The 15,423-nt window shown below is 42.0% G+C and overlaps 2 protein-coding genes across 3 annotated transcripts in view; both read left to right on the plus strand.

The window, feature by feature from the left end:
* LOC135710109 (actin-binding Rho-activating protein) overlaps nt 1-15,423 on the plus strand; it is a 42,556-nt gene that overhangs the window by 23,281 nt on the left and 3,852 nt on the right. For both annotated transcript variants that reach the window (XM_065232595.1, XM_065232596.1), the window contains exons 2-3: nt 6,795-6,937; nt 7,809-7,968. In XM_065232595.1, coding sequence (XP_065088667.1) covers nt 6,795-6,937; nt 7,809-7,968 — 303 coding nt within the window. The remainder of the gene's footprint in view (nt 1-6,794; nt 6,938-7,808; nt 7,969-15,423) is intronic.
* LOC135710096 (trichohyalin-like) lies at nt 2,902-6,779 on the plus strand. Its single transcript, XM_065232573.1, has one exon. It carries the CDS (start codon nt 5,244-5,246, stop codon nt 6,636-6,638), a length of 1,395 nt encoding a protein of 464 aa, XP_065088645.1. The 5' UTR covers nt 2,902-5,243; the 3' UTR covers nt 6,639-6,779.

Raw genomic sequence — 15,423 nt, forward strand, 5'->3', positions numbered from 1 at the left:
TTATACCAATGCAAAAATGGTGCAGGCATCGAAAGCTCTCAATTAATAAGTGTGGAAGTGCATCTAGAACAACACTAAGTTGAGAGCACGCAATAAGCTAATATGCGATATGCAATAAGCTTGAAATGCGAAGAAGAAGAAGAAGAAAAAGTGTTGACAAAAGGTACCGAATAATTAAAAAAGCAATATTAAGTGAAACATGTTTACTCAATCCGCAGCTACAAGATGAACCGAGAATTGATTGGAGGGATTTCAAGCGAAAATTTTCAGATCGCGAGATACCCATGTGCACCCATTTCGGTGTGTGCTATTTTTTAGCTTTCGCAAAATATCCCTTCCTTAATTACGATGGATTCCCCTTTGGAATAAATTCCCTTCCCAGAGGTAATTTCAGAATTTTTCTAAAATAAGTTTTTAGATTCTCTTTGGGAGTGTATTTATAACAGTCTGGAATAGTGCTGCAACGAATATTCGGCCGCCATAGTATTCGGCCGAATATCAGGCTTTGAGCGAACAACATTTCACTCAATCGTTTTGTCTACCACTCATTTGTAAGAAAATGGCCGAATAACAGCAAAATTTCACATGTAAACACCGAATACCAGGCCTAATAGCACTATTTGGTGCAGCTCTAGTCTAGAAATTCTCTACAGATCGATGGAAAAAGTATGTCAACCCGAGGGGGACGACTCTATCTACGATGCAGGAAATATTGTGTTTTGCTGTGGCTAGCTGCGCGTACGCTGAGTAGATAGAAAGAAGATTTATCACGATTTTGAAGATTTCCTGCAAAAAGATGATGCACGATGCAAGTAGATGTGAGAAATGAAAGAAGATTTTTCAAAGATTTATTGGCTAGTGTGAGATTTTTTGAGCATCTAGAATTGAGATTTGATGTGTCGCCCCCCTCGTGTCAACCTTAGATTTTTCTTCCATAGTTCCATTTAAAATTCAGCTGAATTCTGTTTGAAAATCACCTCAGAATTGTCTTGAAATTTTACCTAGAAATTTCCTGAAAATTCTCCAGAAATTCGTTTCGTGATGTCCTTGGAATGCCCTTAAAATTATTCCCAGAATTCCTATGGAATTGTAGTCTCAAACTTCGATCCCCTTGGCCTTTTTCCCGAACCGTGGGATCCTCTTCACCATCGACTTGTAGTTTTCCACAGAGCTACTTAAGAATTCTACTCTGAATGTGAATTCATTTACATTCATTTCATGCAATGATTTACATTCATTTGCCTCTAACTTTTTTCATCAACAGCATTCCGCAAAATGATGTACAGTGCTTTAGTAAGTTTTGTTATTAGCTACAACTTTTGCCCATAGCTCAAATCTGTATCTCTTATGCATCACGAATTAGAGCGGGCAGAACTTGTTACTGTTTTTCAGTGAATGTAAAATACATTCACTGAAAAACAGTAGTGGCTTCTGTTCGCTCTGGTTCATCATACATAAGAGATACGGATTTGGGTTGTTAATAAAAGTTGTAGCTAATAACAAAAACTACAAAAGCTCTATACACCATTTTGCGGAATTCTGTTGATGAAAAAAGTTAGGGGCAAATGAATGTAAATGAATGCAAATGATTTTCCATGCCTGACTCACACAAGTGACTTGACTTTTAATCCCTAAGACTTCTTTATAAAACTCCCTTTAATTTTCTCTCCCTGTCATTCATTCTCAAATGTAAAATCAGCTCAAAATATCGAGTAGAGGGTTGGGATTTTTTTTTCGTGGAAACAGTTATAAAACTATCACTTTTTATTTGTAATTTTTTCAAAAGTTTTTCTATAGAAAATTGAAAAAGTATTTATTTCAATAGATTCATGGAGTTATTTCCTATCGGTTGGTGTATTTGAATTTTATTTTCATCTATAAATGACAAAGTTATAAGCGTTCAAAACCTAACACCTTTTCGTGACGGTCACAATTTTAGATTTTTGATTTTCCCCCTATGTCTCCCGTAAGACGTAGTCTACGTCAAAAAGAGTTCAGATTAAAAAAGGGTCAGATTCCGATGATTGGGCAGAACACGACGAGCCAGTTGATCCGAAATGACGTAACTCACTCGAGGACTTCGGCTGCATTCGGCTGAAATAGAAACATCTGCGCTGACTTATCGTTCGTGGACGGATCTTAAGCTGGTGGTACAACCATAGAGGTAACTCTAAGACCAGAAGGTCACGAAGAAACGTGCTCAGCTCAGGAACTCTCTTCGGTCCCAAGCTAATCGATGCACCCCTCGAAACATAGGAAAATCCACGAGCCTCTCATTATATCTATCAAACTTTCATAGCGAATCAAAACAAACATAGTGTAGTACTAGATTTTCGAATCAAATGGGGTACGCTTACAGATGTACTTGGGACCATTAGGCTAGTCAAGAAGTCAGCCAGTTTTAAATCGCACACACACTATTTTTGCCGAGATTTCAACAGCCGACTAGTTCTGCCCTGGACTAACATAGAGCTGAGCGATATTCCACCGCGACATGCCACCGCGTCCCAAACCAGCTGGACCTTTATCGGCTTTTTGGGGCTTAGCGCAACATTTAGAGAGAGGTACCCTAGCATTTTTCGTTACGTGTAGCTCTAAGTGATACCTGACCAGTTTCCAAAAAATTGGCTATTTTGGATCTGTTAATTTTGCAATAAATTGTAGCGCTAAAACGTCACTTCTGGTCGAAATGACAACTGGCACAAATTTGTTTAGAAAAGTAAAGTAATTCTGGGAAAAATATGGTAAATGCATATTTGTAATCTGCATTAACAATGGAATCGAAATCCAAACTTTCATCAATTTTGGTGCACTGAAACTATTTTAAATAAGTGCGATTAAATTAGCAAAAAAAAACACCATTTAAGCGCCCCTCGGTGGACCTTTTTATGGGACCGAACTGTCAGTTTGTTAGTTTAGTTTCAAACAGTGAAATTATTGTTTTGCTTTAAAGCTTGATTTAAAAAATCAAGACGAAAGTGTATGGGTTCGAAACAAGTATCATTGTGCTCAAAAAAGTGAAGTCCTTTCGTTCATTTGGATTTATAAATTTTAAACTTTCGAACGCTACTGCAACTCGCCTTGCAACTAGCAACAAAACCGTCCTGGGTGGATTTGTTCCACAAAAAAACGGCACTTCAAATAATTTAACTATACTTAAACCAAGACTTACCTGCCAAATTAGCACCACTTATCGCACCGGAAAGATCACAGCTTCCGTCCGATGTCGGTCACCTCGATAGCATCTGCTTCATGAAGATGAGTCAGTCAGTGTAGGTCCAAATCGGGAAGAGAACCGGGAAAAATAGCCAGAGAGAACGAGAAAAAAAACTATCAACAAACAGTTAACGCGTACAGAGGCAACCAGCATGGTAATTTGATGATGATCAACAACAATAATAAATTGGTACGCCAAAGCGGTAGCCGTGCCGCCGCCAGCGGTAAAGCAGTTTGTTTACCTTTGTACCTACTGCAGAAAAAAAAAAACAGATGTTCCGACATGTTTAGAGAGTTAACCGCTTTCCATACTTATCGCGATATGCACTTGATATGAAAGAGACGTGGAAGATGATTATCCATTTTGACAGCTACCGAAATTCACCACGCTTCACTTCTGTCACCATTGGTAACCGCCACCCAAAGCCTACCGCGTGTCGTAACTGCATATAGCCGATGAAGCCCATTCGTAATTGTACACGTGGGTTGTTGCGCAAACGTCACTTCAGGTAGGTTAGGTAGTGTTTGGTCCACTCGAATTAACCTTTCACCGCATGGTCCTAAGTGGTGAACTAACCTTTTGCCGAACGGGCGCCCATCGCAGAGCAGACTGGTTACGCTCTTTTGAACTGCCAAAGCATTTGATAGCCGCACGTTGTTTCGGCTTTCTTCAGATGAAGGTAGATACAACGCAAGAAAGATGAGCCGTATAAACCGTCAAAACGTGATTGTTCGAATAGATTATAAATTATTATTTGGCCGTCGTAAAACGTGGTAAATTATTCATCTGCCCATCAATCCACTCCATACACAGCGAGAAACAGCCAGAAGGAGGTGAAGGCTTTCTCCTGCAATTACTCGCATTTTTCCGAACAATAACACGGTCGGACCAACTGCTGGGTTAGATAATTTCGGAGCTTTTTTTTTCGTTCACAGTGGGACACAAGACCAATCGCTCTTATCTAACCCCCGGCGGCAGAGCAGATGGTAGGGCATTAATACCGATCGAATAATGATCCTCCGCCACCGCCGCCGTCACCATCCGTTACTTTCTGCTTCAATTTCTCGAATTACTGCTACCAATCAAACAAGTCAGCCGTGGAATTTGACGCCCGTACTCATCTGTCACTAGCGTGACCTGTCATTGTTTTTTTTCCTGGCTCCACTGGCAATCCAAAGCTGGTGCAAATCTCAACAATTGAATCCTCCCACGTGTTTCGTACTCGTACTCGATTGCAAGCGTTCAATTGATAATCAAAACAACAACAGCAACAATACCAAAGAAAGAGACCTCTGTCTGCTCTGTGCAATAGCGCCAACTGTCAGCCGAGGGGTCACACGCTTCTGCCTGAAAACGAAGCGCCATCATTATGTAAATTTTTGACACGAAATCATCGCTCTGCCATCGTGCCAGATTCCCACCGTCGTAGGCGTAGGCTCGAGGAGGCTCGATATCCAAGTCACGCAACGCCTATGTACTCTTTTCGTGTGGGATGCAAGTTGTAGGTACTTTCGTTTTCGCGATCATCGCCTACTTGCACTTTTGCGCTGCGCGGTTCACGATTACGCGGCATACTTTGTTGCCGCAACGGTACATATTTGCTAATGAGGCTGAGTTTTGAGGTTAGAATTTGTTTTGTTATGATGTGCGAATTGCAAGCAAAATAAGGAATTGGCTCTGGAATTTTGTCTGATTGGCAGTAAACATTTGCCATTAGCAGAGGTCTTCCGAGGAAGAAGCAGCTGAGAAACGGGGGTGTTGCATGCAAAGACTTCCACTCGAGTGGAACGAACTGCAATCGATCGATCGATCCGGTTGGCGCTGACCTGACCGAGTTTAATTATCATAGGTGAATAAAACCAACGGTCAGCCGGAGAGCGATAGTCTGTACCGAGTCGGAAGTTCTAGCGTTAACATCGAGTTATTGAGTTCTTAACTGAAAAGTTTTACCTAAAGTGAACAGCTGATAGTGAAGATTCAAGTCCGTTGGTTGGAGTTTGGTAGTAGGTGATCTACCAGAAGAATCATGGGTGGAATCGTTTCACGAGTGTTCCGCGGTAATCCGGAACAGCAGCAGTGTGGCAAATGTATGCGAAGTTGCTGCATCTGTCTGGATGCCAGCCTGGAACTGGCGCAACGGCGGTTGAAGCGGCTGGAGGCAAAGGAGCGGCGGCGGAGCATGGCACTGCGTTTGGGAATGGGATTGACCGACGAAGAGGAAGAAGAGTTGGCACTGGAAGAGGAGGAGGCTGCTCTGGAACTACGACGACAGCGTACGCTCAGAAGAAGCCGAATGCAATCTGCTAGACGGCGTCAACCACAACAGCAGCAGCAACAACAACAACAACAGCAGCAGCAGCAGGAAGAGGCGGAAGAGGAGCCGGAAGAACAGGAACAGAGGCCGCAAAGACAGCAATCGACGAGACGTCGACAACCGCAACGCCAGCAGGAACCAGAGGAGCAGGAGGAAGAACAGGAACAACAAACGCAACGAAGACGCCCAGCACAAAGAAGACGACAGCAAAGGCAGCCGGAACAAACTGAAGCAGAAGACGAAGCGGAGGAGCAGCCACAACCTCGTCGTCGGCAGCAGGGAAGCCAGCGCAGACGTACGACGCAGAGACAGGGACGTCAGAATCAACAAGGACAAGAAGAAGAAGAGGAGGAGGAGGAGGAGCCACAACAGCAACCAAGACGCCGTCCGGCAAACCGAAGACAAACCCAACGTCGCCAGAACCAACAACAGGAACAGGAGGAAGAGGAAGAGGAACCGGAAGAGCAGCAGCAGCAACAGCCAGCAAGACGTAGACAAACCCGACCACAACGACGACAGCAAAGACGACAGGAGACCCAAGAGGAAGAACAGGAAAGCGAAGAGGAACAACAACCCACACGTCCACGGCGCCGCCCTTCGCAGCGCCGATCTCAACGCCGTCAGCAACAACCCCAGGAGGAAGAGGAAGACGAATCTGAAGAGTCTGAGCCGCGCCGATCCCGACGCCGTAGTGTTGAACGTCGCCAGAGACGTGACCGCCGACGGGAAGAATCTGCCGAAGAATCCGAACTGGAGGAAGAGCGTGCCGAGCGGCGAGAACGTCGTGCACGCCGTCGGGAGCAGCGTCTGCGAGAGGAAATCGAAAGGGAACTGCGCCTGAAGGAAAACATCTGCCGCAATGGTTCACTCCGCCGTCATGCACCACCACAGCCAGCAACCGTTCTGCCTCAGCCTCGTGAACAGGAACCTCCGGTCGCTCATGGTCCGAACGTCCGTCGATTGGTCGCTTGTTACGAACTGATGCGCTCCGACGTCAGCGAGTGTGAATCACTGTCCATGCAGAATCTACTCAACCACGTAGATGATCATCCTATGCGGGACTCCATTCGTCGTAAAGAACGTTGCTGTAAAGATTTCTTCTTCTAGTGATCTGTTTCATCTCCATTGTACGATGCTTTAAAAATGTTAAAATCTGTCAAATCACATTTGCGATGGAACAGCTCTATTCACTACTTTTCGAGTTATCCAGCATGGAACCCACTTACTAATCATCTATTTTCAATCTCCTTTACCCCCTTGCAGGATTCGCCACTGTCGTCCAAGGTTGCCCTATTCAACAACGTCTCCAAAAGCCATATGCTGTCGCAATCAGTGAATCCCTTCTCCGAGTCGCAAGGCGCCCGCGGAATGCAGAGACTCCAGATCAGCAAAGAGGAGTACGGCAGGTAGGTGTCGCCACCCTGACCTTTCCCACGGCCACGCGCACTGCGCTGGCCTGGGGCTGACCAACTGACCAACTAACCAACCACACACCACGCGGCAGCACAACTGCATGTGTCTGTTCTTATTAACCTCTCTCTCTCTCTCCCTCTCTATTCTCTCTTGCTCATCCGTCATTCTGGGCATTAATAAACAAAACCACTCTAACGCTTCACTAATCACAGCGAAACTCATCATGAGTGTGGCTACAAGAACCGATCAACAGCAATGGCGGTCAACGATGAGGAACTGCCATCGCGGTGGTCGCCGCCCATGGCCTACTACTCCAGTATCGTCTATAGGTTTTAGCCGCCGCCGTCCAAGTAACCTCGCTCTGCCATGTTCGCGTGAACGCCTTGCCGGAATGCATTCATTATCCTTCTCCAACCACTGCTACGGCAATAATTAATCAATAACATTATGTACGCACTAATCAAAACAAACAGAAATTAAATTATCTAACCCAGTTTACCCAGTTAGGAAAAGCAACAGTGAGCGCAATTTGAAAGGGAAAAGAACCACCTGAACAGTATTTTAGTCGCACTTCTCTTATGTATGAGAACTGTCAAACTAAGCCTAGTCACCAGCAAAGAATGAGTTTTCTTCCCTTCCGCGCTCGTTCATAAGCTTAACATGTGTAGTGTTTTGTAATTTATATTATCTAGTAGCGTAACCATACAAGTATTAGCAAACACGAATAAAATATAACCCCATGTACTAAACCAGCACCCTAAAACTGAGCGTTTGATCTTACCACCACTAAAAAAAAAAAAACAAAAACATTGACAACCTGTTGACATTTCCGAAATTTTCATTGGTTATATTTTTCGTTTGCAGACCGAAAGCCGGCAGCCTCACCGAGTACCGGGGGAAGAAGGCCAACATCCAGGTGTACCAGGAGATGTTGGAACTTTGCACCGTGATCCACGACGAGGGACAACCCATCTCCAAGAAGGACCCGGAACGCAGAGTCCTCCTGTTCGGGGAACTCTTCAATGTAGGTTTTACCAGCTCAAAACTAATGAAAGAAATTGTGGTTTTGCTTGAAATTGTGGTTCGGGTTGAAACGAAAAAAAAACAATGGGGAAATACCTCAAGTCCCCTCATATGTTAATTTATGAGCTAGGTAAAGGAGTGTGCGTTTGATTGGTACTGTCGCATTAATGGCCCATCGCTCCATTTCAACTTCTGTTCAGTTTTCACACTGGCGTTCTCTAGCGGAGCTATCAATCTATCCTCTTCAGAACTTTCTCGGGCTAATATATTGTCGCACTAAAGCTTTATGTTGAAATTGGTATACACTCTATTTCAAAACTACCCAAATATGGGTAGAATCCACCCAGATCGGTCAAAGTGAACCTACCCAAAAAGGGGTAAACTAGGTTGGGAGCAGTGCTGCAAAATTTCGACAATACACGGTGATATTGACAATTCTGCTTGGTCACTCATTTCAGCTAACAGTCACAGTTAAGGCAAACCATGTCAATTGTCAATGACAATGCTGTCAGTGACGAACATGTGTAGATTTTTATATTAACTAATTTTTTAACGAAATTAAATGACTTGAGCAACACAATTACATGGAGCCGTTAATGTGAACAAGCATCTACGCCCTGAACTGCTTGGATAACATTAATGTGATACAGAATGTACGATATTACACTTTCTGTTACCACGTGAATCTTTGTCATTGACGAAAAAATGAATGAGATTTTGACGAAGGTTTTTTTGAGGATCAAGTCTGTCAGTGACTATGTGACGAACAATTTTGTCAATATCGCGCGAAAGTCTGTCAATGATAATGACAAATCTCAGCATTGGTTGGGAGTGACAAGTTGACAAATGGACAACATCGACACGAATCTCGACTTTGTTCATTTGTCAACTTGTCACTCCCAACATAGTTTACCAATTTTTGGGTAGTTTCAGTTTTGACCAATCTGGGTGGATTCTACCCAAATTTGGGTAGTTTTGAAATATCGTGTAGCATTTCCTCCCAACCTTGAAAATCGTTAACTTTACATATGGAGAACAAAACAAATTGGACCAGCGATGGTTCATCTGAGATTTTCGAATGGAATTCGAATTTTTTTTCAAAACTCATTGGAAGTCTATTAAAATAATGAACGAAGAAATCTGTAAGATCATTTGGAGTCCCTCAAACTTGGTGATAGGTATTTTGATAGTTCCTTAAAGCTTACAGCAAAGACTCAAAAAATGGTCGCCTCGATCCCGTTCTTTTAACTTAGTAGGGGAAATGGATGTAATGTCGGCCTAAATGCCCCTATTTTGGGCCCATACATAAATTCAGCAATCGACTAAATTTTCAATAGCGACCAAAAATATCCACTAGTACCGTCCCAATGACGCGTTCATCTAGATAAAATTGATAAGTAGATTTTTAGCGATGGGCCCAATCTTAGATCCATAGGCCAACATTAGAGCCATTTCTCCTATCACGTCAATCCTTGGTGGAAGGTCGAACAACTAAGGGACAATTTATAAATTACGTAGACATTTGACGGAGTAGGGGGCTGGCAAGTGTATACGGTCCATATAAATTGCCGAAAATTTGATTTGTTTTCCGTCGATCTTGTTTTCCGTGCTGAGCACCAATGCTACCGAGGCCAGGGAGGCAACTCCTACACCTGGACCCTACCTATCGACCCATCATCTCATGGACCGGGGACCAACGGCTTTACTTCTCTTCCGAAGGAAGGCGTGATCGGAGATGTTATGCCTCAGAACATCCCGGCGGCACCGACTGGGATTGAACCCGGGCCTGCTGGGGTGAGAGATAATCACGCTTACCACTACACCACCGGCACCGTTTTCCAAAAATTTGAGTGGGCGATTTTTTACGCGGAGGGTAAATCTTATCAAAATCTGTCTACAAAATCTTGTCTACGGTTTACAGGGATCTGTGTTTCTTATAGGGAACATCGTAGCAGTTTGGTAGAAGATCTGCTTGCCCCTGGAAGTTTTGCGAGCTTTGTTTAATTTTGAGAAGCCTCCCAGATGTTCAGGAAAATTCGTAGAAATGGATGAGTTTTTTTCCGGAAGCTCAGTGCAAAGCGCATATGTTCTAAGATCTTGATAGAGTTAAGAAAATATGAATAAGAAACGTGACAGAAGATCGGGTAACTTCGTATTTGTTGAGCATTTTTTAGATGTTCAGGGAACGTTGTAAAAGCAAACGAATCATCTCTCAGATATTCTACATAAACGGCAAGTTTTTCCAAGAGTATTCAAAAGATCTCCAGATAGACGAAAATTTCAATAAAGTCTATTGGATATTTTTGTTCAAGACTTCAGATTTCCATTCTTAAGATATACGACTGTTCAAAAATACAAATAAAATCTCTCAGATAAAAGTGTGTAAGACTTTAGAGACTGATCAAGTTAATTATTCTAAAAATCTTAAACCATAAATGCTAATTTCGTCCCTCAAGTAGTCTCCCAAAATGATAGGCTGATCAGGAAGTATTCAAACAATCTCCAGCTAATCGAAAATGTCACTAAAGTCCTGTTTGATATTTTTCAATAAATGGTTTGGATTATTCATAAACAACATCAAGAAGAAACTTAAAATGTGGAGTCAAAATCTTCAGTTCTGTGTGTGTGTATTCCCTCTAACCCCCACTGCACAAAGGTCCAGAATGCAGATTTAGGTGGAATGATATGTTTTGAGCCTGAAATTGAAACTTTAGACTAAAAAAACTCTTCTAAAAAGTTGTTCCTTATAGTTAGGCCCTCATTTTTATGGCAATAAATTCTAGGGTGGTACCTATTATCATTAAAATCAAAAATCTAACTTTTTTGTTTGAATAAATTAAGGTATACATTTTGCGGCAAAGTTATAGCTGAGCTAATTTCAAGTAACTTTGTTGAAAATTACTTTTTTGTATCTCTTAAATTGGCCGATTTAGAGCTATTTTCTTGAATTGAGTTAGGGTGGATCTTAAAAAACAGTTTTTTTGCTCTAGTTTTCTTATTTCGAATTTCTCAGCAAAGATGTCTTCAGATAACTTTTAGATCTTAAGACAGTGCATAATGTTGACAGACTGCATATAAAATTCGTGAAAATTAGCATTAAATCATAATTTTCATCAAGCCTGCGTAAAATTCTTCCAATATAACATTCGAATTGAAGAAGAAAACGTTTTTACGATCAGACTGATGTGCATCTTTGACTTTTCCAGATGAACTTTCATAAGATATATTCATTTCATTTCACGGCTCCATCAATGCTGCATCGTAAATATGATGGTAAACAGAAGCAAATTGCTCAATTACTCAAAATAAAGATGATTTGTCATCTTGTTATCACTTTGACGACGATCTAGTAGTAAGACGATTTTCTTTATGGACCGATTTGCCCTAAAAGGCGTCTGTTTTACTTGGAAAATTTGGAAACTATCCTCCTTCTAGTAGTTCTCACTTCGAAATGAAGGTGGCGAAAGCTTGGAAAAGTTTCACTGCAAGACGCCAATATTAGCAGAGTGAATATTATCTTTTTGAATTTCATATTTCTGTAATCTCGAAGGCCAGTGTTTACACGTAACTGCTGCACGTACCTTGCGAAGTTCAAAGTCGTCTTCCGAAGTCTTTTCTACTTCGTCCCATGCATCCCGCATCTAACGCATAGAGGAAATGATTCTCGTCGTTTTCCTCAAACGGAATCGCTGGTTGAGTTTCATGGATCAATCGCGATAGTGCATCCGCCACATTAAACTCACCTGGAACTCTTTTCATGACGTAATCATAAGGCTGCAACCGCAGGGCCCAAGCCTCTGCTCTTGAGACAGCCCTTTTTCCCAATCGGTGATTAGAGTTGAAGGTGTATTCGTTAGCTTCAGCATCCGTACGAATGACAAACGATCTGCTCCAGTAAATAATACGAAAATCGTTCCACACCCCAAACAACAGCAAGGGCTTCTTTGTGCGAATGAGGATACTTCTGCTCCATTGAAGTGAGTGCTTTGGATGCACAAGCTATAGTTCTTGGAACTCCTTGCCCGTTATACTGAACCAGGAGCGCTCGAAGTCCGATTGCTGATGCATCCACAAACAGTTAGGTTTTGTCCAATAAAACCTATCCGCATTAGCTAATCCGCTCGGTGAACTATGAATCTGTCAGCAAAGGTCACCAATCCCAAAAAACTCTTTACTTCTGGTTGTCTGAATTTCTCCACTGCACTAATTTTCTCCTCCTCAATCTTCCATCCTTCAGAAGTTAGGACAAAACCAAGAAACTTGACCGACTGACTACTGAACATACACTTGGACTTGTTTAGCTTCACATTGTGTTGACGCAAACTATTAGCTAGCCTCCAGATTCGCATCATGTCATGTACAAGAATATCATCTAGATAATTCTTCACTCCTTTACAGCCGCCCAGTATTTGCCTTTGTAAAATTTCTTGGAATAGATCAGGTGCATTACATAGACCGAACGGTAGCCTTACGAATCTGAACATACCAAACTCCGTGAAAAAATTGGTCAGATGGCGTGATTCCTTGTCCAGCTCTATATGGAAAAATGCGTTTGACAAGTCAATGGTTGAAACCCAGGATGAGCCGTCAAGCTCCGTCAAAAAATTTTCCAAAGTTGACATTGCAAACAGAGTTCTGTAGATATATCTTCGATGACCAATCTGATATCCTCTTTCCCTTTAGGCACAACGAGCATTGGTGAACAAAACGACGTGTCCATGTCGTCAGTCACGCTTTCGATGATTTTCGATTCAACCAGTTGTTGCAGTCTATGCTTTACCAATGGTTTCACAGCTCGAGGAATATTCATAAAAATGTTGCTTCAGCTCATTCCCGTTGTAGCTAATCCTGACCGGTGGTACATTACACTTCGGAAAAGGTTCCTTCTTAACCAACGAAGCAATACTGCAGCGATACACATTCAACCTGCCTGTCACTCTACATGAATCGATTGGTACATGCAGACCTAGCATGAGAACACTATATCTAGTTGCTGTGGATAAGAATCTTAGTTCTTTAACAACGTAAAATTGTTCGAGCAGCACCGGTCTATCATCAGACACGAACAAGTAAGCTTCGAAAGCTGCTGATACGGGAATATTACCGATTGTTGCATATGCTCGCAAATGACAGTCTGATCCATCATGCATGTTGTACACATTTTCTTTAAACTTTTCACTAGCCATCAGCTCCTGGAACATACCTTCAGTGAATGTATTTACTTGAGCGCCCGAGTCGATCAAAAACTCACATCGCATTCCGGCCTACTTACAATGAATGATTCCATCATCATCAATTCTTTCGCTCTTTCCAAAAGATGCTACAACGAATCAGTCCTCCTTCTTACGATTCTTCTGAAAAAATATGCTAACAAGTTACAACTAACCAAAAGAAAGACGTATTACCAACAATCAATACGAAACTAACGATTTTAAATTGGCTCACTAGTTGACTAGCCTATTGGTCCCAAGCAAATCGATTAACGTACCCCATTCTAGTTAAAATTCTAGTGCTACACAAAGTTTGTTTTGATTCACTATGAAATTTTGACAGATAAAATGAGGGGCTATTGGATTTTCCTATGTTTCGAAGGGTTGAATCGATTAGCTTGGGACCGAAGATAGTACCAGAGCTGAGACAAAACGTTGAGCACGTTTCTTCTTTCTAGTCTTAGAGTTACCTCTATGGTATTACCTTTATCAGTTGGATATTAGTATTACACACACACACTTCCAGTTTCAAAACGTTCTTTTGAATCCTGGCACGTATTTAGTTTATGTTTTTTTTTTTAATTGTAAAAGTGTTTGGACTGGTCTTACCATGTTACTTAATACTTCCTTCGACGAACACAAATTTTCTTGCATTGCCATGGTCATCTGGGAGGAGGTTCGCTTCTAGTGCTTTCTTCAGGAACCTTTCGCGGCCACCAGTTACCACCCGTCCAGTCCTGGGCGTATCCAGCGAGGCATCTTTCATATTGCTCGCATTCTCCGACACCGGCGAGAGACCAGTAGCCGAGCACTTTTGCTAGTGGAAACTTGCTGATTCACGGCAACGTCAGCCACCGAATCACCACCAAAACTCGCGACGGGCACGTTCCCGGACTAATTCACCAACCGGACCGGGTTCAAGCTCACCCACGGTGACGAATTTCTCAACAGAACAGAACTACACGTCGAAAATGTGGCATCCGAACCCGGAAAACCGGGCTCCCGGGAGGCAATGAAAACCAACACCGAACAATGAAATTGAAGCTGCGTCTTAGATTTTGGAGGGATTCAAGGTCAACCGAGTCACTCAAGGCAAACACGGGAAAACACGATATATCACTAAATGATAACTTTATGAACACTTGAAACTAAATTTCCGCACACAAATTAACAAATTTAAAGCAAACAATGTTTAATTCGCTGACGAAAATTACGCAGCAAAAGAAAAAAAAACACATCAGCTTTCAAGCGCAGACTACTGCGATCAAGTGAAAATCTTCATTTCTATAGCTAAAATCTTAACTCGTCTGCAAGATGAAACTGATCTAGTGAGTAAATAAAAATTCGAAAAAATTGTAAGCTCAGAGACATCATTTCAGATTGGAAAATGTGATGTGTCAGAGAACATCATTTTTATATTTTCACTAGCTGAGTGTGCCCGGCCTTGAATTCAATATTAGCTTGAGTTTATGTGCCAATTAAAATAAAGCATGCTATATTGTACGTATCCCCCCCCCCCTCTTATCTAAGGGGCTTCCCCCTATGACCTCCACATGCCAAATTTGGTTCCATTTGCTTGATTAGTTCTCAAGTTATGCAGAAATTTCTGTTTCATTTGTATGAGAGCCCCCGCACACTGGGGCAGATCAGTGATTTTCTCGGAAAAAATTAATAACTTTTGAACAAAGCATCCAATCAGAATACTGCCTTCGGTAAAGTTGTTTGTATTAGTTAAGCGCTTCTTTTGAATAAATTAATTAGTTCGCAACTTGGTCGTAGAGATGGCGCGCGAATCTAACTTTTTAATAAAGCATCCTAGACGTATAGTGTTTTCAACAAAGTTTTTCATCTATTAAAATGAAGGAAAGTTGCAGAAGACATAAAACTTCCATAACCTTTAGTTTCGGAGATATAGGGTGATATAAAAATAACCATGTATACGTCAGCTCAATCAGCTGCATTACCCAGGTAAAGTTGTATATGTGACATCATCGTACAAGTCGTGTGCTGCCGTGCCAACGTGATCGTGTACAACGTACAATTATCGATTACTTTTTCGAAGAGACGTATCAGCTTTTGTAAACAATGCATTTGATCGTCGGTTTGGTGTAACTGGTAGTTCATCCACGCATACTAACACCACTATCATGCAGGAGAAAATTTCCCCTATCTGATGGTAGTGTTAGTATACGTTAGCGAGCTACCAGTTACGCCAAACCGACGATCAAATGCATTGTTTACAAAAG

This window comes from Ochlerotatus camptorhynchus, unplaced genomic scaffold, assembly GCF_037179485.1.
Source record: "Ochlerotatus camptorhynchus isolate MF236.1 unplaced genomic scaffold, CSIRO-AGI_Acam_v1.1 ptg000370l, whole genome shotgun sequence".
NCBI classification, from domain to species: domain Eukaryota; kingdom Metazoa; phylum Arthropoda; class Insecta; order Diptera; family Culicidae; genus Ochlerotatus; species Ochlerotatus camptorhynchus.